This window comes from Fundulus heteroclitus, chromosome 5 (assembly GCF_011125445.2).
Source record: "Fundulus heteroclitus isolate FHET01 chromosome 5, MU-UCD_Fhet_4.1, whole genome shotgun sequence".
In the NCBI taxonomy this organism is placed as follows: domain Eukaryota; kingdom Metazoa; phylum Chordata; class Actinopteri; order Cyprinodontiformes; family Fundulidae; genus Fundulus; species Fundulus heteroclitus.
Genome location: NC_046365.1, coordinates 12,824,183 through 12,848,993, shown reverse-complemented (window position 1 = coordinate 12,848,993; position 24,811 = coordinate 12,824,183). Strand labels below are relative to the sequence as shown.

The 24,811-nt window shown below is 42.3% G+C and overlaps 1 protein-coding gene and 2 long non-coding RNA genes across 5 annotated transcripts; 2 read left to right on the top strand and 1 right to left on the bottom strand.

Moving 5' to 3' along the window:
• Positions 1-335: 335 nt before the first annotated feature.
• Positions 336-1,898, top strand: LOC105928287. Its single transcript, XR_004931034.1, has 4 exons — positions 336-545; positions 1,090-1,197; positions 1,271-1,324; positions 1,860-1,898. It is a non-coding gene; the product is annotated as an uncharacterized LOC105928287 (long non-coding RNA).
• Positions 1,899-1,982: 84 nt separating this feature from the next.
• LOC118563123 lies at positions 1,983-4,356 on the top strand. Its single transcript, XR_004931033.1, has 3 exons — positions 1,983-2,016; positions 2,470-2,502; positions 2,776-4,356. It is a non-coding gene; the product is annotated as an uncharacterized LOC118563123 (long non-coding RNA).
• A 3,134-nt stretch (positions 4,357-7,490) lies between these two features.
• fam114a1 (family with sequence similarity 114 member A1) lies at positions 7,491-24,475 on the bottom strand. 3 transcript variants are annotated; one of them, XM_021318030.2, is made up of 13 exons: positions 24,343-24,475; positions 22,620-22,953; positions 20,055-20,141; positions 18,028-18,272; positions 17,216-17,350; positions 16,866-17,018; positions 16,624-16,774; positions 15,041-15,126; positions 12,928-13,128; positions 12,645-12,784; positions 11,801-11,873; positions 9,459-9,512; positions 7,491-8,774 (listed from the first exon to the last, which is right to left on the bottom strand). In XM_021318030.2, exons 2-13 carry the CDS (start codon positions 22,945-22,947, stop codon positions 8,646-8,648), a joined length of 1,782 nt encoding a protein of 593 aa, XP_021173705.2. In that variant the 5' UTR covers positions 22,948-22,953; positions 24,343-24,475; the 3' UTR covers positions 7,491-8,645. The 3 variants fall into 3 exon arrangements, with proteins under 3 accessions (XP_021173705.2, XP_012720920.2, XP_021173704.2); XM_012865466.3 differs by having other exon boundaries at positions 16,585-16,774; positions 20,055-20,139; positions 22,621-22,953; XM_021318029.2 differs by lacking the exon at positions 24,343-24,475 and adding an exon at positions 24,187-24,309 and having other exon boundaries at positions 16,585-16,774.
• Positions 24,476-24,811: the final 336 nt, after the last annotated feature.

Here is a 24,811-nt window from a genome sequence, read left to right as displayed (position 1 = left end):
GCCTATAGGCAAAAAAAAATCTGTTTTGCTGAAACCTTCTGAAAGCCTCCAATGTACAGTATATCTCTCTTTATTCTGGGATTCATAAAATCTAAATTATTTCAGTAATTCAGACTAACCTAAACAGTGAAAAAAATGTATCATGCATCCTTCTATGAGGGTATTCCAATATCTGTTCTCAACTGTATATCTTCAGCTACCCACGTCGTGGCTTTGCCCTGTTATTGGACAATCAATTGATAATTTCTCATCCACAGCTGTGACGGTGTTTCTGGAGGTGTCGGTCAGCTGTCAGCTGAACGACACAGAGGCCGTGAATTTTACTTTATACGGCCACAGCAATCGCAGCTCCTTGTACCTCCAAACGCCTGACGAGCGGGAAGACCAAGATGGTGACGATGCAGACCGAGGAGAGGCTTTCTACTGCTGTCTTCCTCGCATTCCCACATCTAACTCAGCCAACCAAAGCCGCTGTCTCCTTTTGCTCGCCAACCAAACCGTTTTGTCAGAAACAGGAAGGTTGCCATGGAAATGGGCAGATAAAGGTTGGTGCCAGGATAAAAGAGAGTTTTTTTTTTCTTTCTTAGTTCTCCATGTGGAGACAATAGGAAACAAGGAAACAAATCTATCAGGATACATTTCACTCCATGCTGCCCTGTCTCTCAGTCCTCTCTGGACTCATTTTTTTGAAATAAAACAAATTTCCTTCAATTCTCCTTCTGTTGACTTGAATCTCAGCTGTGTCTTTCCTCTGCTTGATCTTTCCAAGACCAAACTACACCCTAATCCTCTGGATCTCTGGTATTGATTTTGGCTATCCTTCCTTGTGTTCAGCTCTTAAGTGCTCCCCATGCTCAAAGGCTAAACTATGACATATTTTCCAGTGTGGAAGAGGGAAAAATCTTATATTGTTTTGGCTGACATTTTTTCCTTCCTCTTCTATCAAGCGTTTCCATAACCTCAATGCATTTCATTTTCACTTTTTTATCTCCATTTCTTTTTATGCGCTACTCTTAAATGACAGTTACTGCAGCCATGAGCCTATCAACTAAAGGTCTGCATCTGTCTTGTTCCCTGTCTGACCTCCAGGGGGGTGGTGCAGGATCAGGGTGACCTGTCTGGTGCTGTTGGGTGTGTTTTTCCTCGTTGTGGTTACAGTTGTGATCGGAAAAATCTACGCGGGGGCACGCTTGAACAGTAAGGCACAGGAAAATGCACATCACCAGCACGTTTGATAAAAGCAGATCATTTAGGCCATTTTCTTTCACAGAAAAACCTGTTGTGCATCCCATTGCTTACTACTCCGCTACTCAGCAGATAAAAGGTAAGCAAATAACAGATCTACCCGTCCGGCTGTCCTACCTACTATACTAGCTTTCTAACTTTAACCCTACCTACCAAGTGCTGTTTGTCCGTGCAACTTAGCTTTGCTCACTCTATAGGGCATTGCTTATTTTATTTTTTCCAAATTTTTTTTGTTTTATACTATGTAATTTTAAATTGTATTCATGTTGTAGAGCACTTTGTCATGCTGTCTCCTTTAAAGGCACTTTATAAATAAACTTTTTACTTAAAATAGTATAAAATGATCTCCAAACTATTAAATTAACAAATAATCCTGCTTCTAATGCTTGGAGACCCGCCTTAGTCCTTACATTGTACGAAGTAGTTTGCGTGTTTGTTTCTAAAATAGGTTGTTCTGTCAAAGGCAAACTTTCAAAAATAACTTTCACTAGTTTTGGTGTTGCTTTATTAGACATTAAGCAGCACAGTGTCCCACGTCTAAAGGGTAATCTACATCGAAGTATTTCATTTTATAGTAGCCATTAAGCTGTCCTAACAAATATGTCATCCAACAGGAACACCGTACCGTTCCAATCGGATTCAGTCTCTGCCTGGTAAGCGCTAAGAGTGTCTATTATTCAAAACTAATTCACAAGGTTGTGCCGCCATTTGACAGCTGGTTGTCTTTTCTTACATCAGCACTCTCACCCATCGCAGAAATGGAAAGCCAAGGTAAGGGAAGGGAAGACTAATGCTGGATCAGGATGCTCATACCCAAAATGAATCATACCTGTAGAAAGTTCTGGTTAGGGTTGGGTTGGGGTTAGAGTTTTGCATTGACTATTGGTATTTTGATGATATTAGCTGATGAGCTCCAAGTCTTTGAGGTTAGAAGACCATCCCTTATCTTTTGTCAGGACTGGAGCTGAGCTACTCCAAAACATTATTATTCTTTCCAGCCAGAAGAAACGTGTTAGTAAAAAATAAACAATAACCTTTAACTTAAACTGTTAAGTATGTCAACACTCTTGGGCATAAATACTGTTGTTAAAAGTCCTCATTTTAACAATGTGTTCATTATGGTGCCTTAAATTAAATAGTTAGGTATTGCAATATTAGATAGTGTCCATTTGTTGAAATTAAAATTGAAGTAAAATAAAAAAAAACTTATGTTTCCCCCCCCAGACGACAACAAAAATCCCCTTAATGGCTTTGCAGGTAACCTCAATATTGTCATTTTTTTCAGTGAAAGTCACATTTTTTTTTGCATTATTTCATAGTATGGTTTCATAATAATGTAAAAAAACACACGTTCAATAGGATTCTGAAAAGACATAATGTCCTTCCATGGTGAGATGCTGCATATCGATCATATTTCATTATGTCTCTAAGGAAAGAATGAAAAGGGGAACTGTGATAACAGTAAAATGCGATCAAAACCACTGGAAGGGTATTTTTATTCTGTATCTAAGTTGTTTGTTAAATTTTCAGAAAACATGTCATCATCGCTGCCATCCTCCTACCTCCTCCCTCACAGAAGAGCAGGCGTGCTCACAGAGGCGCAACAAAAGGAGCACAGAAATGGTCTTAAGGCGCACAAGGCAAGAAAATAAAAAGGACTACATCACCTCAAGGCCTCCTTTGTAGAGACATACGCAGCATACACAGATCACTACTGTTTATTATCAAAGCCTCCCCAGTGAGCTTGGATCAACTTTACAAAGCAAATTTTTTTTTTGACATTTCAATGGATATGAGAGGCTTCAAGTAAAGATGTCATCAGATCCATAATCTAAAAGCGGACCAGTGGGTTATCTCCTCCACCAAAAAGACTTCTTGAAGCTCTTCCTCCCACTGAGGCTCTTTTGTTTTTTTGTTTTTTGTTTTTATTCACAGCTGTAAGCAAGTTTTTGCAGAGGTGAACAGAAGGAGTCAAATGTTGAACAACAGAAACAGGAATCTTACGGGCCCACAATAAAGTGGAAACCGTACAGCTTTAACGGGAACAGATCATGCTTTTCAAATCCTTCCTTTATGTGGTCGACATAAAGTGGAACTGCAATGCATTAATCTGAATTCCTCGTAAATTTACCCCCACGTTCCCCCTGTCTTACCCCTGTTCTGAGGTTCGTCTCGGATGCATCTGTTTTTTTTTTTCATTTTTGTAGTATGCTGGGTGACAGTCTACCGAATTGTGTGAGCTAATACACCCAACAACCAGGCATTTTCGCTATTTCACTTGTAGCTTCGGCATCCATGAGCTTGGACTACAAAAATGGGGCAAAAACATTAAAAAAAAGGCCTATTCACAAAAATGGCAAGCCGAAACTCCATGTTGTTTAGCAGCTCTGCAGCAAATACTGTCGTCATTGTTCAAAAAACGTCACCGAGAATACAGAAAACTGAACGGCTTGAAAAATATGACCTTAACAGAATATAAAGATATCGACGCAGCTTCTGGAGAGGCTAAATTCAAAATGTCTGCACTCTTAGAGACTCCAAGTATGTAGTAAGTGTATTTTATAATTTTTTGCAAAAACACATTTATTAAAACTGTCTCTTTGCCCTGATGGTAAAATGTGAGACGGATAATCTGTGAAAAATCTCTGGCTCCTCCCCATCGTTCAAGCTCAAGATTGCCAGTGAGCTGCAGCTGTGCGGAGAAATGGCTGAGAAACAACCTATAGCATTACAGGAGAACTGCCAGTTTAGTGAGCGGCACCTGCTCAGAAAGCAAAGACAGGTACACAGAAGAAACCTGACTACGACAAGCAAGCTAAAGAGAAAGAATTAGGCCAAGCCCGAAATAAAACGGGGGTAAACATCTGTGGCAGAGGGACCTGTTAGGTGTACTTGTTCAAATTTTCCACGGTTTTCTCAGCGCTCCCCACTGCAGCTTTATGGGATAAGAAAGTGGATTTTGAATGAGATGTTCCCTTTAACAAGAGCAGCATGGAGTCCCCAGAGCAGGGACCACAGAGACAACACGACTGAGAAAGAACAGGAATTGATTGTTTGGGTTTAACTCAACTCTGAATTGTCTGAGAAAAATAAAACGATTTTTATTCTTTATGTCTCTTGTCAAATTAATTTGGTCAGAACATTTTCACACAAACTAAAAAAATACAGCGTGAGACAGCTCTTGAATCTCAGCTCGTTCGTGTAACCAACACCCAATTATGAAAAGTAGTTTCACTTGTCGGCATCCCTCCACCACTAGAAACTACAGTTTTTGACACAATAAAGTAACTACGATACCTAGCTGAATAACAGGGCTTGGAAATGTCTTTAGTTATTTAGTAATATCAATTGAAGCATTATCCATCATTAAATGGTTAACAGCTTTTTGAGTAGTAGCAGCTAATCACATGAAAGCAGCAATAGAATCTGAAGCTCCATTGCAAAAATATAAATATAGATACTGTAAGAAGCCGTGTGGACATCAAAGTGCCGTGCAAATGGTAGATATTTGTTGTAAATGTTTATGACAGATATTTAGGCCATAATATAATATGACCGCAGAACATGCACAGCAGCAAGAGATAAACTTTAGAAAACTAAATTGTTGATCTAGATAAACAATCTCTTTTTTTGAATGTGCAACTAGCCAGTTTAACAGCTGACATTTTGAGTCAAATGAACGAGCAATATGTGCTAATAAGGACTGCATTCCTGTTCGACCTCTCAATGCAGGTGGGTGGGTAGACCAAGTGTAACAAGGGGAAATTTGTTCATCAACCACACATCAATCTCACGAGTCACATTTTGGTTCTAATGCCATGGTGTGTAATATGGTCTAGGTTATAAAAAAAAAAATGTTCATCTGTAAAAAAATATATTTTTAACTTTGGTGCAAAAGAGATGTAAAAAGCAAGTGTTATTACACATTACCAATGCAGGTGGGAACGGTGGGTCAATTTGCCATTTATCAATTTATTCCTTCAAGCTTGAGTACCGTACCCACAACCAAACTAATGGACCTATGGATTTACTAAATTGATGCAAATGAGCTTATTTATATTAACTGGCATTTTCAATGGATCATAAAAACAATACATATAATAGTAATTAACATGTATTACTCTGAAGATTTTACACCATATGCTGTTTATCCCAGTCGGGGCCAGATGGAATATATGAGTTTAGGACCCCTGATTACAGAAAAATAACAGTCCATATTGTCAGGATGTGGTGGTGGCGTGGACCTAGGCGGCAACGAGGCGGAGGCAGAACATAGTGAAATTGGAATTTTAATGAACGCAAACTTACAGAAACTCAGGCAGGAGCAGCGACTTGGAGACCACAGGAGCATACAGAAGGAACACAGAATGACCCGACAACGGGGAAACAAACAGAGAGAACTTAAATACAGGCTGGGGATCATTAACAGCAGGTGCGGTAAATCAACTAATTAACTGAAACAAGTCCACAACTCAGAGGATCTTGACATCACCTCCCCCTCAAGGTCGGATTCCAGACGACCACAAAAAACAAAACAGGGCTAACAAAGAGAGGTCCGGGGGAAAAAAAAAAAAAAAAAAACACAGAGTTCTGGTGGCCGACCAGGAGGCGGGAGGCCGTTTAAGGGTCTGAGTGGCAAACGTCGGCCCGGGGGCGCTCGGGAACTGAGGGAGCTTGAGTGTGCTGGACAGCTGCAGATTGAGAGCCAGGGCAACGGTTCGGCCGGTGGCTCGGGTGCGCCGGGAGGCTGTGCGGCCGACGGCTTGAGGACGACGGGGATCTCTGGCGGCTTGGGAACGACGGGGATCTCTGGCGGCTTGGGAACGACGGGGATCTCTGGCGGCTTGGGAACGACGGGGATCTCTGGCGGCTTGGGAACGACGGGGATCTCTGGCGGCTTGGGAACGACGGGGATCGCTGGAGGCTTGGGAACGACGGGGATCGCTGGAGGCTTGGGAACGACGGGGATCGCTGGAGGCTTGGGAACGACGGGGATCGCTGGAGGCTTGGGAACGACGGGGATCGCTGGAGGCTTGGGAACGACGGGGATCGCTGGAGGCTTGGGAACGACGGGGATCGCTGGAGGCTTGGGAACGACGGGGATCGCTGGAGGCTTGGGAACGACGGGGATCGCTGGAGGCTTGGGAACGACGGGGATCGCTGGAGGCTTGGGAACGACGGGGATCGCTGGAGGCTTGGGAACGACGGGGATCGCTGGAGGCTTGGGAACGACGGGGATCGCTGGAGGCTTGGGAACGACGGGGATCGCTGGAGGCTTGGGAACGACAGGGATCGCTGGAGGCTTGGGAACGACGGGGATCGCTGGAGGCTTGGGAACGACGGGGATCTCTGGAGGCTTGGGAACGACGGGCGGCGCAGGCATCTCTGTGACGACCGGTGCAGGGACGTGCACACCCACGCAGACTAAGGCCGTGGCGTGCGCAGCGGGAACCCCTGTGCTCGGCGCTTTGGAGTGCACCGCATCCAGGTAGACAGCAGCGGTGCGCGCACCCACGCAGGCTTCGGCCGTGGCGTGCGGCAGCGGAGCTGGGCCTTCAGACGTCGGCTGGATTGGACCTTCTGTGCCCGGCGCAGTGGAATGCACCACACCCGTGAAAGCAGCAGCAGTGGTGCGCGCACCCACGCAGGCTTCGGCCGTGGCGTGCAGCAGCAGAGCTGGGCCTTTGGATGTCGGCGGGGCAGGTCCCTCTGTGCCCGGCGTACTGGCGTGCACCACACCCACGCAGACTTGGGCCGTGGCGTGTGATGCAGCAGCGGGGCTTTCAGCAGCCGACTCGGGAGAGAGCAGGCTGGGCACTGTCAGGTGGAGAGTTGTCATCGATGGCGGGGGAGTCTGTGGGGCAACAGCTCCGATCACCTCCACAGCCCTTTCGAAGCTCCTCTGGAGGCACTTCAATTGGGCCCACACCTCCCACAACGTTGCCTGGTCCACTCGTGGTCGGGTCATTTCTGTCAGGATGTGGTGGTGGCGTGGACCTAGGCGGCAACGAGGCGGAGGCAGAACATAGTGAAATTGGAATTTTAATGAACGCAAACTTACAGAAACTCAGGCAGGAGCAGCGACTTGGAGACCACAGGAGCATACAGAAGGAACACAGAATGACCCGACAACGGGGAAACAAACAGAGAGAACTTAAATACAGGCTGGGGATCATTAACAGCAGGTGCGGTAAATCAACTAATTAACTGAAACAAGTCCACAACTCAGAGGATCTTGACACATATGCTAGTGGATAATATTTATTAGAGTTGCAACATATGTCCATACAGTAGACAATTTATCATAGAAGATCACTTTATACACTAAAATGTCAAAGCAGGTCCAAAACATCCACAAAGTTTGGACAAACTTCTAAAGTACAGAAGGGGAAAGGGATGAACTGAACGGCACTTGTTGATATATTTTTCTTCCTTCTGTACCATTTGTCGCTTTAGTGCAGTGATGTTAGAGGTTCCTTTGCTTACTTATGCTAACATAAGCAGCTCCAGCTCCATACTTAAAGCAGTGTTTTCAGTTATGTTAACATTTTCTTTATTTGCAGCAGCACACACAAAAACCTTTAAAGAGTCTTTTTGACACATTCAGTAGATATAATAAAAGGAAACAAAATACATAAACCAAACTTTTAGCAAAATACAAGGTAGTGTTGCTTCATATAATTGAATGTAAAAACAAAAAGGCAACTTAAGAAAATACTAACCTTTAGTTTCAAAGCAGAGGATAACGGTTAAGGCCACCTCTGTGTTGTTACCATTTTTGATAATCGTCTGTGAGTGGTATAAAGAACGAGCAATATTAATGAAAATTGCTGTTCTTCAGAACAGTTTCTAATTTTCTGCTTCTGCAAAGACATACCCGGACCTTTTTTTTTTTTTTTTTTTTTTTTTTACTGCATTACCAACCTATATCCGAGCAATGCAGTAGCACACAGGAACAGGAAAGTGATTCTTAATTACATCAGTCATATAAATAGAAATTGATCACTGCACAAGCAGAGCATTACATTTACATATTCATCAAGCTCCTTTGTGTCTGTTGTTTTCTTATCGTCTACATTTTGTTTCATTAGAGTCAGCACAAGCTGTAAGGCAGCATCGGGTCTTAGTGAGAGAAGCTTGTGTAACTGCACTTCACTGAACTTTACAGAAGTTTAATCCCGTAAAGCAATATCTTACCTGCACAACAGACAGGTGGTTTTCTTACACAGGAAGCGGAGACACGCATCATAGTTATATGTTAATAGTTGATTTATCTCCTTCCTTCAAGAATTTTTACTCTCTCAGTCATTTTATCTCCTGCGTTATGGCACATAAAAAGCACTGAGTAGTTTGCATAACTTTACAACTGTACATTAAGACAAGCGGATGCGCCGAGGGTGTCAGTGCTGCAGCTGTGCCGCTGGCTCTGCTGCAGCGGGCTGGTGGTGCTGGCTCTGGATGTGGGAGATCTGCAGGACTGGCAGCAGCAGCTGAAATGCATTATGGATGTAGTTGGTGCTGTTGGTCCCCTGCAGACAGAGGTGACACGACGCTTTTTTATATACTTAAACACCACCATCATTAATCAGAAGGAGCTCTAAATGCAGAAAAAAAAATAATGTAGGGAATAAAACTAATCGTTTAGAAATAGGAAAGATTATGGGACACTATAAGAAATGAAAACAAATAAAATGAACCACAAAATAGTTCCTACATTTAGCTGAATTACAGTACAAAGCCCTATTTGAGCCCGTCTTTAAAGCTATATCATTAAATCAAATTATAGTAGGAATAGGAAAAGACGGACTTGAGTTTCCCCCTCTTTCATGCATTGGATGAAATTGTCAACATCAATAAAGATGAAATCCCTCTTCACAGATGCTTTTGGGGATGACTCAGATTATATAAACAGCAGCTCTTATAGGCACTCTTCAGTATTCAGCATGAAGGTTCATAATAGCCCACAGCAAAGTGAGCAGATCAGCACTCAAACGACACTGTTTATTTTCCAACGGTCCTTTTTGTCATGTCTGCAGATCGACCTCAGATAAGCGGGAATGATCTCTTGTTTCAGCATAACTTCATCAGGAGTCACGTTACTGCAGCACAGCGTCTCCCGTCATATTCTATCAGACGCCATGAGCCCCACACTGCAATGGCTTTCGTTTTAATCCTTGGTTTTCATTAAGACTGCTACAGAAAATAAATCTCACCTCCTGCAGGACGCTGTCTACGAGTGGATTCAACTCCTCCGCTTTCCTCTGGGCCTGAAAGAGACACGGCAAAACGGATGAGATTACAACAAGATCAATAGATCAATCAATCCTCACGCTGTCTCCGGGCTGTTTCGTCAGAGTTCTACTTAAGGGTGCGAAACACAAGAACAGACACCAAGACGAGTTTTCTTATGATATCGTAATCAACCAACAATTATTTCCTGCTCAAAAGAACCCCGGTACATCCTCTGATGTATGTTTTCTACTCTGCTGCTGGTGAGTTGTAGTCTTTCATCGGTAGATTCTACATACACACTGCACTGATGTGGAAATCTATAACCAAAAGTTATTTTTCTTTTAGCAGGCAGTAGCTCTGAGTTGATTAGGAGTAACTGGAAGACTAATTCTCAGTTGGAGCCAATATTAGTTTTATCAGCTTGGTATCTTCTGGTTGGAGTTGCATATACTCATCTTAATGAGCCTAATCCATAGCTTTTAGCTTTTAGCCACAAATATGCATCTAGCATGATTCTGGCTGGGCATTTGATCCTTTTTTTTAGGACAATTGGAAGAACTAATTCAAATTTGTTAGTTTCTTGGCATGGATCTTACTTGTAAGCGTGGTCCACAGATTTTTAACAGCCTTGCGGTCAATCCCATATCAGAGGCCTAACGCTTTCCTGCTTTATCCAGTTAAAACCTGCTTTGATGAGTCTTTGGCATCCTTGTTGAGGCGTATTTAAGTTTTCACCATCTCACCCAAACAGCCACCTCAAAAAAAAAAAAAAAAAGTTTAAGAACAACTCAGGAACCTTCATGACTGAAATCTAAATACTCCTGGGACAGCAGTATCACTGCCCACAGTGAAATAACTTTTATATCGCCATGGACTGATAGAACACGGACCAAAAGAGAAGCTCCTGCTCCAAAAGTAACACCTTCAAGAAAATCCTTCTAGTAAAGTTTAGGCTGCACATAATGACAAGCCCAATGCCTTAAGACAAGTGTCTGAAGGAGTCAAGATGAGGCGTTTAAAATCTAACAACCCTGCACCAATTGTCATACACGGTGGTGGCAGGATGATGGTGAGGGTGCGTTACGTTGCCAGTGGGATGGGTGCACTGGACAAACTGGGTAGGATGATCAAAAAGGAGGAGTGCAGGCAAATTCTTCAATTCTACCACTGATCAACAGATAGATTACAGTAATGTGAACTGGCTTTTCTAAAGAGATGATGATCCCAAACACGCGTTGAACAGGTTTTGGAAAGGATAAAGCAGACCATTATTACTAACCCTGACCAAAACCAAAACCACCTGGAAAGCTTATGGACTATGCTTAAAGGCTGGATCCATTCCAGGAAACCAACTATTTAATTGAGCTCTACCAATCCATGGAGTGATGGCCAAATATCCGGGAAAACTGAAGCTAGAAGGTTGTCCATGGTAACGAAGGTGAGTGGTTTTCCAGGCATTTTACTCAAATATTCAGGGAAGAGAAAGTAAATATTTCAGCTTGTATATACTCGTACAATCTTTTTGATGCTGTGTGGATTAGAGGAGCTCCACAACAAATCCTAACCTGTGCACAACATGTTTTGTTTAAAAATGCTTTGAAGTTGTATGCAGCCTCATCATGGCCACCGTGCAGAAAGAACGGTTCAAAAGCATCACTAAAATCTCACAAGTCAACTCAAATTCACACTAATGATCAGGGAGGTGACATTACATGAAATTTGTACAGCAAATTACAGTACAGCCCCATCGGTTCTGCACGCATGTGTACCAGCAGAACACAGCATGCAGAACGTTCCTGTACACAAACGCTATGTTCTCCTGTGCAACACCAAAACAAAACAAATCAGAGACGGCTCCCGGCTAACAATAAAGTCTGCTGTTTGGGAACTTGAAGGCTTCTTGTTCAGCTACAGAGATGACGGAGAAAGGTAAACCAAAACCTTTTCATCAGCCATTTTCTAAAGTGCTAAGGTACGTAGCTACTACTCACCTAAGGTATTCAGGTATTAAGCTGAATATAAACGATACCGGTCCCGGAGCAAATCAGCTAAAGTCCAACTCCAGGTGCCGGTAGCATTCAACCAGCCCAAAATGCTGCACAGCACATGACAAGCTACCACACCACGGGAGCATTCCCTCTGATTTCCAAACAGCTACACTTTGTGGTGCTTTCAAGTACAACAAATATTGTACCGAGGTATGCATCAATCTGTGATTTTTGGGTATGGTCACACCCCTTTGTAATGATGAGTGGCTAAACTCCTCACCAGGTCAGTAAATGACAATAATAGCAATCCAATCCATGCACAAAGTCCCACCTACCCCAACTAGATGAAGTGTACCAGAGAACCTCTTGGTCAGAGAATCTACCTCCTTACACATGGCACATGTCAACCTGGAACAGAAAAAAAGCATCATTATTTATCAGGTTATCTCCATATACCAATAAACAAAACACATTTTAATCCTTTATTGCAGTGCTTCTCAAATAGTGGGGTGCCTTTTTTATTGTCCAGAAAATACAGGCCTTCTAAATCATTGTAAATGTGACAACAGCACCCCCTGCTGTTTGGTCTGTACCCGTGGTCAGTAGCATGACGAATACTATTAATAAACTCCTAAACAACTTACAAAACTTAATGTAACTGAAGTTTGTCTTAATGTCTTGATATTATTTTAGCCATATGAGGTTCATGGCTAGTTAAATGTTGACTGCAGGTACGGGTCAGGCCAAAATCTTTTATATTGTTCATAGTTAGTTAAAAAAGCGTGGCAATGTTGAAACGTTCTACTTGTTAGAAACCATTGTTATAAGTTATAAATGAACCAATATATGTGTTACAAAATTTTAAAAGGGATTCTGGGTAATATTCAGAACAGCGTTAACGCATTAAAACAGAAAATGAAAAAGTTACATTTTTGACCCATTTTGTGGGGATTGGGGGAAGGGGGGGGGGTGGCTGAAGATGTTTTCTCTCATCTAAGAGGTGTGCAACAGCAAACATTTTGAGAACCACTGCTTTATAGCAACCTTTCCCATCACTTTTCCTTACTTAGAAGACCCCCTGATTCCTAAAGTCAAGAAAAAAGAAACTCCGAAGGCCACCAACACACCATAGCATTCCCACACGTTCTCATAGCATAAAAGGATAAAATACGCTCATACTTGGTTAGGATTTGTGCCTGGTCCCTGGCTGGCTTCTCCTGCTCTTGACCATGAAGGATGAGCTCTGCCACCTTGTGGAGCTGCTCGATACTGCGAGCCGTCACTTCTGCCAGACTGCCCACTGATGATAGGTAGATGGTCTGCAGAGAGGAAAATAAGAAGGCTGCAGAGCAAGCACACTCAATGGGCGCCTCAAATCAAATCAGGCTGTGACAGCAGGTGGGTGGAGGCGGGGGGGGGGGGGGGGCATCAGCATAAAATCTCAATTTTAAAATGACTTCACCTCTACAGATCGGAGGTCAGTCTGTTTTGCCTCCTCTTCCTCATCACTCCTCTTGTCCTCGTGTTGCTGCTCCTCATCAATTTTCTTCTCCTCCTCTTTGTGCTGGCCATCATCCTTCTGATCCTCTGTGCTCTCTCCGGAAAACGCTTCTCCTCCCAGCTGCTCCACCTTGTTCACCCATTCATGGGCTCTCATACGAGCCTGCAGATGCATAATTACCACCCCATCAGCTCTGCACGCCGCAAAAATCACTGTAGTGATGGATGCTAATGAGATGCGTGGACATGATTCTATGCTAATGCCTTTCTATAGAAGTGAGCGTGCATTATGCAGAGGATCTTCGAAGGAGAATATTTTTTTCTATACGGCCTGCAGCAGGATGTCATCAGGACCATAGATAAGTGATAACATTCCTCACAATGGATTTAAGAGCTAATATTAGTCTTTCTGCTATAATCTTTGTATTTCCAGAGTATCCGCATGATGAAAGGATCAAACATCTGTTGCCTTGTGGAATAATAGACTTTAGCAACTAAGAAACCTGAAATGTTTTTAGAGGTACTTCTTGTATTAATGGCGAATTCAGCAAACCCCTACTTCTCCAACCCCCCACTCAATAAAAATGCAGGAGATTTTGAAGCAGGATAAAATGAAGTAGAGTCCCTCACAAGGCACATAGCCTATTCTCTCTTTTCTCAGCAGCATTTAGGGGCCACCTACTCGACACATGAGCACCATCTCCCTGTTGACTGTGCTGCATCCATAAAAGCACTAGAAAACCTCTTCAAGGCCGAACGGACAGATGAAGTACCTATTTATTTTTTTTAAATCTGGTACTTATGCGCCCCCTTCTAACGCCACTCTGGGCAACTGCCCACATCAAAAGCCACCACCGGGTATTTCTACTGAACAAGCTACGACAACATAAGCACATCTCAAAAAGAAGCTAAAATGCATTGATCATGAAAAAAAATGCAAATCTAAGATTTACTAATTAGGAATCTATTTCAGTACAACATTTACGTATAACAGCAGGAGGCAGATTTTAAAAGGTAATAGCAGATTAACAATCTAATGTCAACATGCTTGTAATAAAAGCTGATGTTTTTATTTATTTATTTATTTTCAAAAATAGAAAATTACTACATTAAATTAAATAAAATCTGAGAGAATGTCACTGGCAATGAAGGAAGCCCTAAAATGCAAACCTAGATTTGCATGCCTTGTAACAAATATATTTTTGGAGCATTGAATAATACTTATCTGACTATTTTCAAGGACGATTTCGTCAATCTTGTTACCATTAGTATCTTCAGCAATGCATCCAGACTACTTACTCAAAAACATGTAAGCATTTCATACAGCTCAACTAACAAATGGGTTAGACATCTATGTCAACCATAGGTGTAAACTTTTGAAAAGACCTTGAAATTTAAACAACAAAGTTTATTTGCCATTACCTGCTGTCATAGGTAATAAATAATGGGCCATGTCTGTTAGTACATCTAAAAGATGTGTTTTACATGGTTCCAAGCATGAAGAAATCAGGCCATTTAAAAACAAAAATAAATTAACTAATGGCCTGTATATCTTGGGCTGGACGTTCCAGAAGCTCTACAGTCTTTGACCCGCCCCCAAGAGGTCAAGTCATTAATATCTGAATCAATCAGAAAATAAGCCCTGCCTTTCAGAAACCCGCAGCATACATAATGCCGAGGTAATTGACTTCATCTGTGTAGACTGAGCGTCTGCATGAAGCTGCAGAAGGGTTGTTGTTGAACTTTTAAACATCTGCAAACTATCTAAGGGTGAGTTAGAGAGAAAATTGTGTACACAACAGTGTCAGGTAAGGGTCATAAAGTCATGCTGGAGGGTTATTTCCCTGAACCAATTAACTGCATCTTCAAAAGGTTTGTAACAATGTGACAAGGGTACGCCTACTGGTATGTTTGAGACCCTGCTTGTGTCTTGACATCAGGGATTTAAAGTTTTCTCTAAATACGCAAAACTGATTGATTTCCTTATCAGTAAAATCAATAAACATGCTAACAAGCTCTTAATGCCGCGTATTAGCATTGCTAAGAGTGGATATCTGTGCGTGTTTGTGTGTCACCTTGTTGAGTTTGTCCGGCGTCGCAGCATCATGAAGCTCAAACAGCAGCTCTGTCAGAACACTAACAAACTCCTCACCGTCAGCAGCTGGCAAAACGACACAAACACCCTTTTCAGCACGTTCAAATTTACACAGCACACATTAAGGTGATGCACGCAACATGCGGCTTCCCACACTGAGGGATTAACGCTTTGATTTCTTCATGCTGAGATCAAAATGAACACGTTTCACTTGAGAGCAGATTGTTGTTTGCATGCTGAATTAATGTCGCTCTCTGTGCTAAGACTACATTAGGGTTGGGAGATGCTCAGCCCACATGCACATTCAGAGACTGGATCTGATGGCTGTCATCTCTCCTTAAGACGGGTGATGTGAATGTGTCGTCAGCCCCTGAACGCCGACACTGGATCAGGCAGCGTGTGTGTGTTCAACCCTCTAGGTGCCCACTCTGAACTGTGCACTGCTTTGACACAGCCTGTCACACATTTCAGACCTTTAAAACATTAAAAGGATGCTGGGTTGGTGGTATATGATGAGATTAAAACAATTCCCTCAAACCGGCAGGATGTTTTATTGTAAGAGAAGGTTTAGCATAACTAAAAAAACAATGATTCTGAAGAGGAAATTTAGCTTTTCTACCTGGTTGCAAAGTGAAACATTATTCATGTAGATTTGAAGACAAATCTCATCTACATGTTCTGTTCAATTTTCAATAAAGAAAATATTACAATAAAAATAAATATTACGATTTTGACACATATTTGTAATATAAGTGTGTGCGTGTGAGTGTGTGTGTGTGTGGGGGGGGGGGGTTCACATGCAAAAAATGTGTTTTTATTGTGATAAAGGGCAACTTTTAGTTTAAAACGAAATGTTTTGGATGAAAAAATTATAATTGATAATAAATGGTACTAAAGTATACTTATTTAGGTCAGTCTGCTTAGTTCACATGCAAAAACAAACATACTAGTAAAAAACAAAAACAGCTTGTAAAGCTGTGTAAAAAAAAAAATATTATTCTGTTATTGAAGCAGCATCTCACCCAAAAGCCAAAACTCAGTCTAAAGATAGAAAAATAAATAAAAGTTACTTTAACGAACATTTTCTTTTTCAGATGGGTGAGAGTGTCTGAACTTCTAAACAAAGAATCATTTCTCTTAGCCGCACTTCAAAATGGGAAACACGAGAGAACATGGCTTTCCAGTAAAAGAGGTGTGTGTTACTTAAAGGTATTTCCATTTTTTTTAAGCTTTTGAATGTAGTTTGACACAAGGCCAGGATGATTTAAAATTATTCTCCTTAATGTTTTTCCCCCAGGATTGTATAAGTGTATGAAGAGACACTACACTGCATTTTCCTGAGCGGCTGCAGCTTTTGTGATTTTTTTTTATAAAACAGAAAGAGGTGAAAACCTGTAAGAGCCCAGATTAATGTGCCTCTCCTTTGTTTGAGAAAGTCTACTTAAAAAAAAAAAAAAAGGACTGCCTGATCCGTCATCAGCACTCAGAGACAGCCTCTACCTCCGGCTGCTCTGGATCACTCACGTATGGGGGTGGAACAGTGTATTTGGGAACTTAGATCACCATTATCCTTCGCCTCTCCTCCCGCTTCCTCCCCATCCTCCTCTTCTTTCTCTTCTTCATTTTGCTTGATGAATATCTCTTTGATGAAAATCAGCTCCTTCTTCACCTCCTCCTGCTCTTCCTCCGTGAGGGAGGAGAGGAACGCTTGGACCTAGGAACAGACGCACCCACTTTACGCGCTCAGCTTCAAAGGCAGACTCCGTTTCTGACACGACTCTCACTTCTAAAAACCTGAGCATTACTTTGGCCTCGCTCTCGTTGGACAGGATCTCCAGGGCCTCCAGGTGGGACAAACCCTGGTAGTCGTCAAAGAGGATGCCGTAGTGAGCTGTGGGTGCACTCAGCGGCTGGTTGCTCAGACGCGCGCGCTCCTTTTCCTTGGCTTCCCTCAACATCTGAAGAATCATAGTCACGTCAGAACTTCAGCAGAAAAGGGGTGACTTTGGTAAAACTACAACTACAAAAAAAAATAAAAAATCCCTGAATTATTGCATCCATGCATAACTTTACAGAACCAGAGTGTTTTTTTTCCCCCTTCAGGTAGGGAAAAACTTTCTTTTCATTGGTGGCAGATAAATATGTGGCAGCAAACCTGACTCAGTGAGGCGGTCTTCTGCATCAGGGTCTTGGTCTTTTTAAAACCCGGGTCACTCTCAGCCAGAACATTCATGGTCTTCTTCCCGATGAACTCCAAGGCCCCCAGTCCTCCACTGATGACCGACTTACCCTGGGAGACAAATGACGGAGAGAGAGCAGCCCATTACCATCAATCCAAAACATTTAAAGAAATGACATTAAAGGTTAATAAAGCACAAACAGACATTATTTCATAGGCTTTTAAAAATGTTCTTGCATCTAAAATCAAATGAGTAAATAATTAAAGATATGTTTGTTATGTTTGAGCCTCTTGTTAAGAAATGTGAGCTCTGGTCCGATACTAGATAGTAACAACCTATTGCCTCCTTATCCCAGCAACCATAAACAGAAATAAATAACCTTTTAAGACAAATATCTGTAATAATGGACAAAATACAGAGAAGTCACATCAGAAGTTCTGGGTGAATATTTCATATTAGTATCAATATTTATAAAGAAAATGTTAAAATGTAAAGAAAAGTAAACAAAATCATAAAATTCACATTTTGTGTCTTTAATTATCAGTTAATCAGAATCCTAAAGTGATTATTTTAAAGACATTTATTCCCTTGTTGTAAAATATGATGAGCTGCAAATGCATACATTTTTTTCCAAATATAAAAAAAAACGTATAAATGTAATTTAAATGACATTTTATTCATTTGAGTTTTTGTGCTGTAGCAGTTTCTGAAGAGGAGTGGCACAGGGTCTCAGTGGAGAGCTCCTGGCTTCCCAGCAGCGCGTGTTGCTGCGCGTTTATTCACTCACTGTGTTCTGAACAGCGTGCGTGATGGAGGAGAAAACCCCCCTGCTGGACGCTGCTGCAGCAGGAGCAGCAGGATCAGAGCTCCCAGGGGACGGCTCCTCTGAGCTTGGTCCCTCCGGCTCTCCTCCTTCCTCTTTCTTCTCCACCGCTCCCTCCTCCTCCTCTTCTAGCGCCTCCTCTCCCACCGAGGTCCTGTGGAGACGAAGAGCCTCACCTGCCTTCACCTTGACAGAGGTCAGGCCGTGCCCTGAAAGGAGGGACATCGAGGACAAACAGACATGACATGTTACATTTAAAGTCTAAAAATTATTTTATATGGTTTAAGGCCTGTCGCAGCTCTTTGAAAGCAAGACGGCGATAAATAATTTGCAGACTTTGACAAATATCCCTTACAGTTAACCTGAAAGACAAACAAGTCGGTTTGGGGGAAAAATGTCCAAAATAAAGATCTGTACAGACCTGATCGTATAAGGGCACACACCCATGAACTAATAGTTTGTTAAAGCAGGTCTTTATTCAGGTCCAGTAGACTTAAACAGTCTTTACTGTCATTGAACGGCACAGACACAATATATATTTGAGCGAAATTTCTTCGCAAGGCTCCAAGTAAAAGGAAAAGAAAAACAGTATAAATATATACTACCATATAAAGAAGGATAAAAATGTGAAAAAAAACAAGCCAAAATAAAACAAATATTGTGACATTTGTCAGGAATGTAGCAGCAAACATGAAAAATGTACATGTGCAGAATAATTATATGTCCTGTATGTATTAAATGTAATCTAAAATCTATGTCACTGCTGGTGTTTGAATCAGCATCCTGCTGCAAGGAAGCGAAGCTCTTAGCTGTTCAAACAGAGGCATAGCAGAGGCATATAGTGTTCAGCCTTCCTTAACTTAACCCTGCAGAAAGGTTACAGAGGATCAAATGATCTCACAGCACAAAGGTATCAGTCAGCAAAAGGAGTTTAAACAAGAGGAGAGAATCTAAGTCGACCTGGTGAGTGGTCAGGGAGGCTGTACAGCAGCTCACAGCATCTGTGAAGGAGCTGCAGCAGGTCCTCTTGTGGAGATCTGAATGTGTCAACAATGTGTTTGCCATATATGAGGAGTAATTAATAGTAAAAAAAAGATTTTCTTCCAAAGAAAGCGCTTTCTGGGCCTGGCTACAACTCTCAGAATCTTGTTAGGGGATTCCTTGTGGCCTAATGAAACTAAACTTTGGCATTTGGCCCCTATTCCAAGAGTCAAGTTTGGCACAAAAATAATTATGAGAAAAAAAAAAAATCACAAAACACTAGAACATCAGAGAAACACGTTGTAGGCAGCATTATGTTGTGGGATTACTTTTCTTCAGATGGAACTGAGGTTTTTCAGCAAGGTCAAAGGATTGAGGCAATTGAGCAATTACTAATACCACTCGGGTTTTGACCGGCAACCTTCACGAATCTGCTAGAAAGATGGAAGTATTACACGTTGGAGCGCCGCAGTCAGTCCACTATGGCTCCAGGAAAGGGAAATAAGTGAATAAAAGGCCAAGCCAGACTCCAGAACTAAATCTAATAAAACAAAGAAAAACAAACCTGTGGACAAGAGAGGGCCTCACAAGAACTAGAGAAGATGTGGAGTAAGGAGATGTTGCTAAATTAGGACTGAATGCTGAAACTGAAAAGATGCTTCTACCAATTAATAGTTTAATGTTTTGCACTTATACAACCAGGGTAGAGTAACTGTTTCACTTTCTTCCACATGACAGATTTGTTTGGTACAAGTTGAATTTAATAGAATGCATATATGCATTATTATGATCTACTTTCTTTCTTTTCTTTTATACCCAAACCTTGCCTTTTAATAGGAGGTCGTACACCTTTTTGATCCGCTGTCAGATTTGTTGCTCTGTATGAGACAGAGTCGAAGCCCAGAAAGTTTAACATTTTCAAGATGGTGGCGTAAAAGATCAATTTAAGGCTTCAGAAACAATCACACAGGGAAGAGAGAAAGAAGAAGCTGAGGAGCAGGAAGACATACCAACGGTGGAGGTGGCACTGCTCAGCAGAGATTTTCCCCAAGTACTCCAGCCTCCCCAGCCCTGTTCGTTCTGCTGCACGGACATCTGCACGCACACGACGACACAATTACATCCAGCACAGCGGAAGTCAAACAATGTTTCACAAGCTTTACGACGGGATAACGTTTACAAAATGCTTTAGTCTATAACGCTTAAAAATGGCCAAAAAATAAAAAGCTTTCTGTGTTTTTAGGTTGACTTTAATGAACTCAGGATGAACTAAATGATTTCTAAATGCCAGAACAACGAGAGAGACGGAGATTTTATTAGATATTCATTCTTAACTTTTAGAAGTTGACATACATTTTTTATAGTCATGAGTAGAAATAGCTTTAAACTGGATGATTTGAGTCAAAGGGTTTGAGTATCTTTCCACCAGTCTCTCATTCTTCCTGACAGAGCTAGGTCCGGTTTCCTGGTCACCTTGACCACTTTTTTTGCCCAGAAAGGTCTTTGTAGAGATGGCCTGACCCTGATCATTGATATATTTGTCCTTAAGCCGCTTTCTGACCAAACTGGTAGTATTCAAAGGGGAACTCAGTCTGGAAGACCCGTTTGTGTCTGAGCTTCAAATTCCCGACTGATGCCTTGTTATGTTACCATAACATCACTCAATTTAATTTCATTTTATTGCTATCTCTCAAATTCCCAACACATGTCACATCAAGTCACTTTACTCAGATTGGTTAAAAGCTTTTCCATCTAAGCAAACCCAGGAGGATGCATCCAGTCGCTGACTTGCAGCATTCGCTCCTCCTGAAGGAGCGTGTAGCCGCAGTGGGCAGTCGCCTGCATTGTGTTGTGTTGACTTTGCAGCAATCCCTCATATTGCACTGAGGATGCATGGGACCAGCTGTTAATGGAGAACACCAGCGCCGCCCGCAGCCAAACAGCATGATGCTGCCTCCCTTTCACCTCACACGTGGGATGGTGTTCCCCCGTATTCCTCTAAAACTAATGTTGGTCAGAATCACCCAACCACAGGACATGTCCCATAAACATTAAAGACTTTGCCTCTCAGGGAGCAGAAAATGCGTCTCGCTTTTGGAGAAATGGCTTCTTCTGTCCAGTGAGGCAAGGCAAGTTTATTTATTTAGCACTTTTCAGTAACAAGGCGACTCAAAGGGCTGTGGGGCCTTGTCTCAGAGTGGATAATAAAACCAGTTACCAGCTTCACTCAGAATCTTTACAAGACCGTTTCCTTTTGTCCTGGGGATGAGGCACACATTTTGCACCAAACCATCCTCATTTCTTAGGCACATCTTTGATGTCAACGAAGGAAACAGAGTGTTTGACGTGTTAAACGCCTCTGGGGTCATTTAACTCAAATTTTGGGAATTAAAAAAAAACACTCTCTCATAATTCAGTTAGGGAATAGATACATTTGTTCATTCTAACTAACCTAAGGCTAAGGGAGCTGAGTAAGAACAAGGGTTAGGGTTGGAGAACAGTGGCCATGTATAATCAGGCCAGGACCAAACTCACCAAGAAGGACAAGGCAGCTAAAAGAAGCCACAATGAGAAGCTAGAAAACAGCTTCTGAGCTAATGACTCTGCTCCATCACAGCCTTGAGCAGCCCCTCTTAGAATATGCTGATATTTGCAGATGACACCACTGTCATTGGTCTGATCCACGGTGGCGAGTCTGCATACAGACAGGAAGCTCGGTCGGCTGGCCCACTGGTATGGACAGAATCACCTGGAGTTTTACCTGGTGATGGTAAAATAGACCGTGGAGATGATGGGGAGGCTTCAGGAGAACAGCCCCACATTGCCACCCCCGTCTCTCTGGTTCCTAGGAACCACCCTCTCTCGGCCCAGCAGATATTGTACTTCCTGCAGCAACTGAAGAAGTACATTCGTCCACAAGAGCTATGGATCACCTTCTACACTGCCATCATTCAGTCTGTCCTGTGTTCGTCCATTACTGTGTGGTCTGGCTCATCCACGAAACAGGAAGCAACCAAACTACAACGAAAAGTTGGGTTTAAAGAGGAGATCGTTGAAGCCGACCATCGTTCTATCCACCCAGGGCTTGTAGGGGGTCTACGGTCAAGAAAGAAGGCTGATAACATCTGTGCAGACCCCACACATCCTGGAAACAAAGTCTGTAGACTTGTACCTTCAGGTCAACACTACAGAGCACTACTTAAAGGAGCCAGCCACCACAGAGACAGGTTCTTTCCCCAGGCTGTCAATCTGATTAACGCTCAACGGTCAGAGTGCCCAGATCAATACCGGGCTTATCTGAACCCACCCAAGCATGTCTTCTTCTGTGTAAAAACGTGTATATCTCTATATATTTATTACAACAAAGCATCTATTTTCCTTTTTATATATATCGATACTCAAAACGTCTTCTTTGAGAGCAAAGCTCACTTGCTTGTGTGCATAAACGAGTCAATTAAAGCTGATTCTGATGTTTTTCAGATTTATATTAAACATTTGGTCTCGACTGCAACCCCTTTCTTCAGCGTAACGTGTTAAGAATCTACAAAGGCATTTGTGGAAATCTTCACCACAAACCTCCTCTTCCTCCTTCTTCTCCAAGCTCTCAGGATCTGGCTCCAGGCTCACTGCTTGGTCACATTCAACCACCTGATCCTCAGCAGGAGGCTCTGACGGACCCTCGGATGTCTCAGCTTTGGCGGGAGTGTCCTCCGCGGCCGTTTGCCCGGCTCCATGGGGGACGTCTGTGCTCTCCGCGCGGAGAGAAGACGGCAGCGAAGCCTTCGGCTGCTCGAGGACCGTCGAATCGTCCTGGCGAGGGCCGGGGTCAGCGTGGGGAGCGCGTTCGGACAGAGGTCCGCTGTCTGCGCACGGCTCTGCATCGGAGGGGACAGCCTGAGACATGGTGACCTGGAAGAGGGAAGACCTTTGTGAGAGGAGTCATCGGTATAATCGGTGCTTCTAATCTATTTATGGCTCTTCGTGAATGTCCTAAACAATTCAAACACTAATACGTCAGAACAGAACAGCTGCACAGCATTTAGCATGAACTCCAATGTAAAGCCTCCTCGCAGTTTCTTGTGAATCATGCTGACTTTATGCTTTTCTAAGCATGATTAACCTAATTGAATTTCAAATATTTTATGGTGCTTAACAAGAATAATAAACTTTTCATAACTGAAGTAGAAGGAAAATAACACATGTGGATAACACAGAGACATTAACCTAGAGCAGCATGGCGGAAAATTGGGAAAGTAAACCAGGAAAAACAAGTGAAAACATGTTTCTCAGAGGAAACCAGAGTAAAAACACAAACTCAGCATGAGGGCTGATTATTTGCAAACATTACCAATCAATTAATCAATGTAAAAAGCCTCAGCGAACCCTTCTCTCTACTTTGAACCCTCACATTTCGTCTGTATTTTTTTCTCTGCTGTGTTAGTCAGGGAATCCCATCCAAATGTTCAAACTTGATAAGCAATATAATTAAAAAGTGGACTACTTTCTTGTAAGCTTTGTTTTTGCATCGTTTATGGATTGAGGGCCAAAAACGTTCAAATAATTTTGGAAGTTTTTGAATTCAACCTGAAATAGAGTGAACAACGTCGCCATCTAGTGGCAAGTTGGGAATGGTACACTTCTATATTTATTTTTATCAGTTTGTCGCCAAACAGTTACAACAATATTTCTATTAGTTTGCGGAATATTAAAATTTACTAAATAATTGCATATCTGCTGTAAGTTTTATACACTACATATAATACAGCAACTAACTGCATTGAAGCACCGCTCCTTTTTAAATAGAACAAATACTCCAGGGGCCCGTAAAAATATTTAAATATACTTCTAATGTGGCCTGACCCCCAAAAACGGATAACACAGCGGCGTTGAAAAGCAATGGGAATAAACCAAACGTCGTCTGTACAACGCAAGGCTATGAAGTTGTGATTGGGATGTCAGGAATAAACGCAAACATTAAAGAAAAAATAAAGCTCCTTTTAACATGACTTACGGTACATTACTATTGCAGCACGACAACGTAAAACTGCTACGCAAGACAAACTGGAAACAAAAGTTACAACGTGTTTGTTGGCCATTAAACAAAAGTCTGTCTCTCTCTCTAAACTGGTCACACAAACACACTTTTAGTACGTGATCCAAGCATGGACAACCATCGTAGTCGTTTATTTTAACTGCAAGTTAACTTCCTGCAGAAAAGACAAAACATATAAAATTCGACAAACAATGAATACAAATAGTGTTTTGTTTTATCCCCCCAGCACAACAGCTACAGCTCACCCGTTTGGTGCCAGCCAGCGGCTCTTCTTCCGCCCCGCCACGTCGGCAGGCCGGGGTCCGTGACAGCGTCAGAGAGTCACGGGGGTCAAGATGGTTCCCTGCTGCCCCGGGTGTCAAATGGAAGCTAGCGCCGCGCGCACGGACCCCAGCTACAATAATAATAATGATTTATATCTCCCTCTGATGCTATTGAGGCTCACTTAATCGGCAGCACACTGTCATATTATTATTTTTTATATATTTGTAGCCAAAAGACTGCGTGTAAGAGTGATATACGAAAGTGTGTGAACCAGGCAGGCAAGAATGAAGCATAAATGTTCGAAGTAAACACAATGTACTCGTCCACTTCGGCACAGTAAAACCAAAAAAATACACAGTGACCTAAAACAAAGAAAAAAATCTAAAAAAATAAATACACTCAGAGGACCCTGTTGGATCCTTGTTCGGATTTTACCATAAGCAGCCACAT

Coding starts and splice junctions, on each gene's coding strand:
- fam114a1 (XM_021318029.2), bottom strand. CDS start 22,947: ATGTCTCAGGCTGTCCCCTCCGATGCAGAGCCGTGCGCAGACAGCGGA. Junction 16,775..16,865: donor CCAACGAGAGCGAGGCCAAA/GTAATGCTCAGG, acceptor GTCTGTTCCTAG/GTCCAAGCGTTCCTCTCCTC. Junction 9,513..11,800: donor GTACACTTCATCTAGTTGGG/GTAGGTGGGACT, acceptor TGTCTCTTTCAG/GCCCAGAGGAAAGCGGAGGA.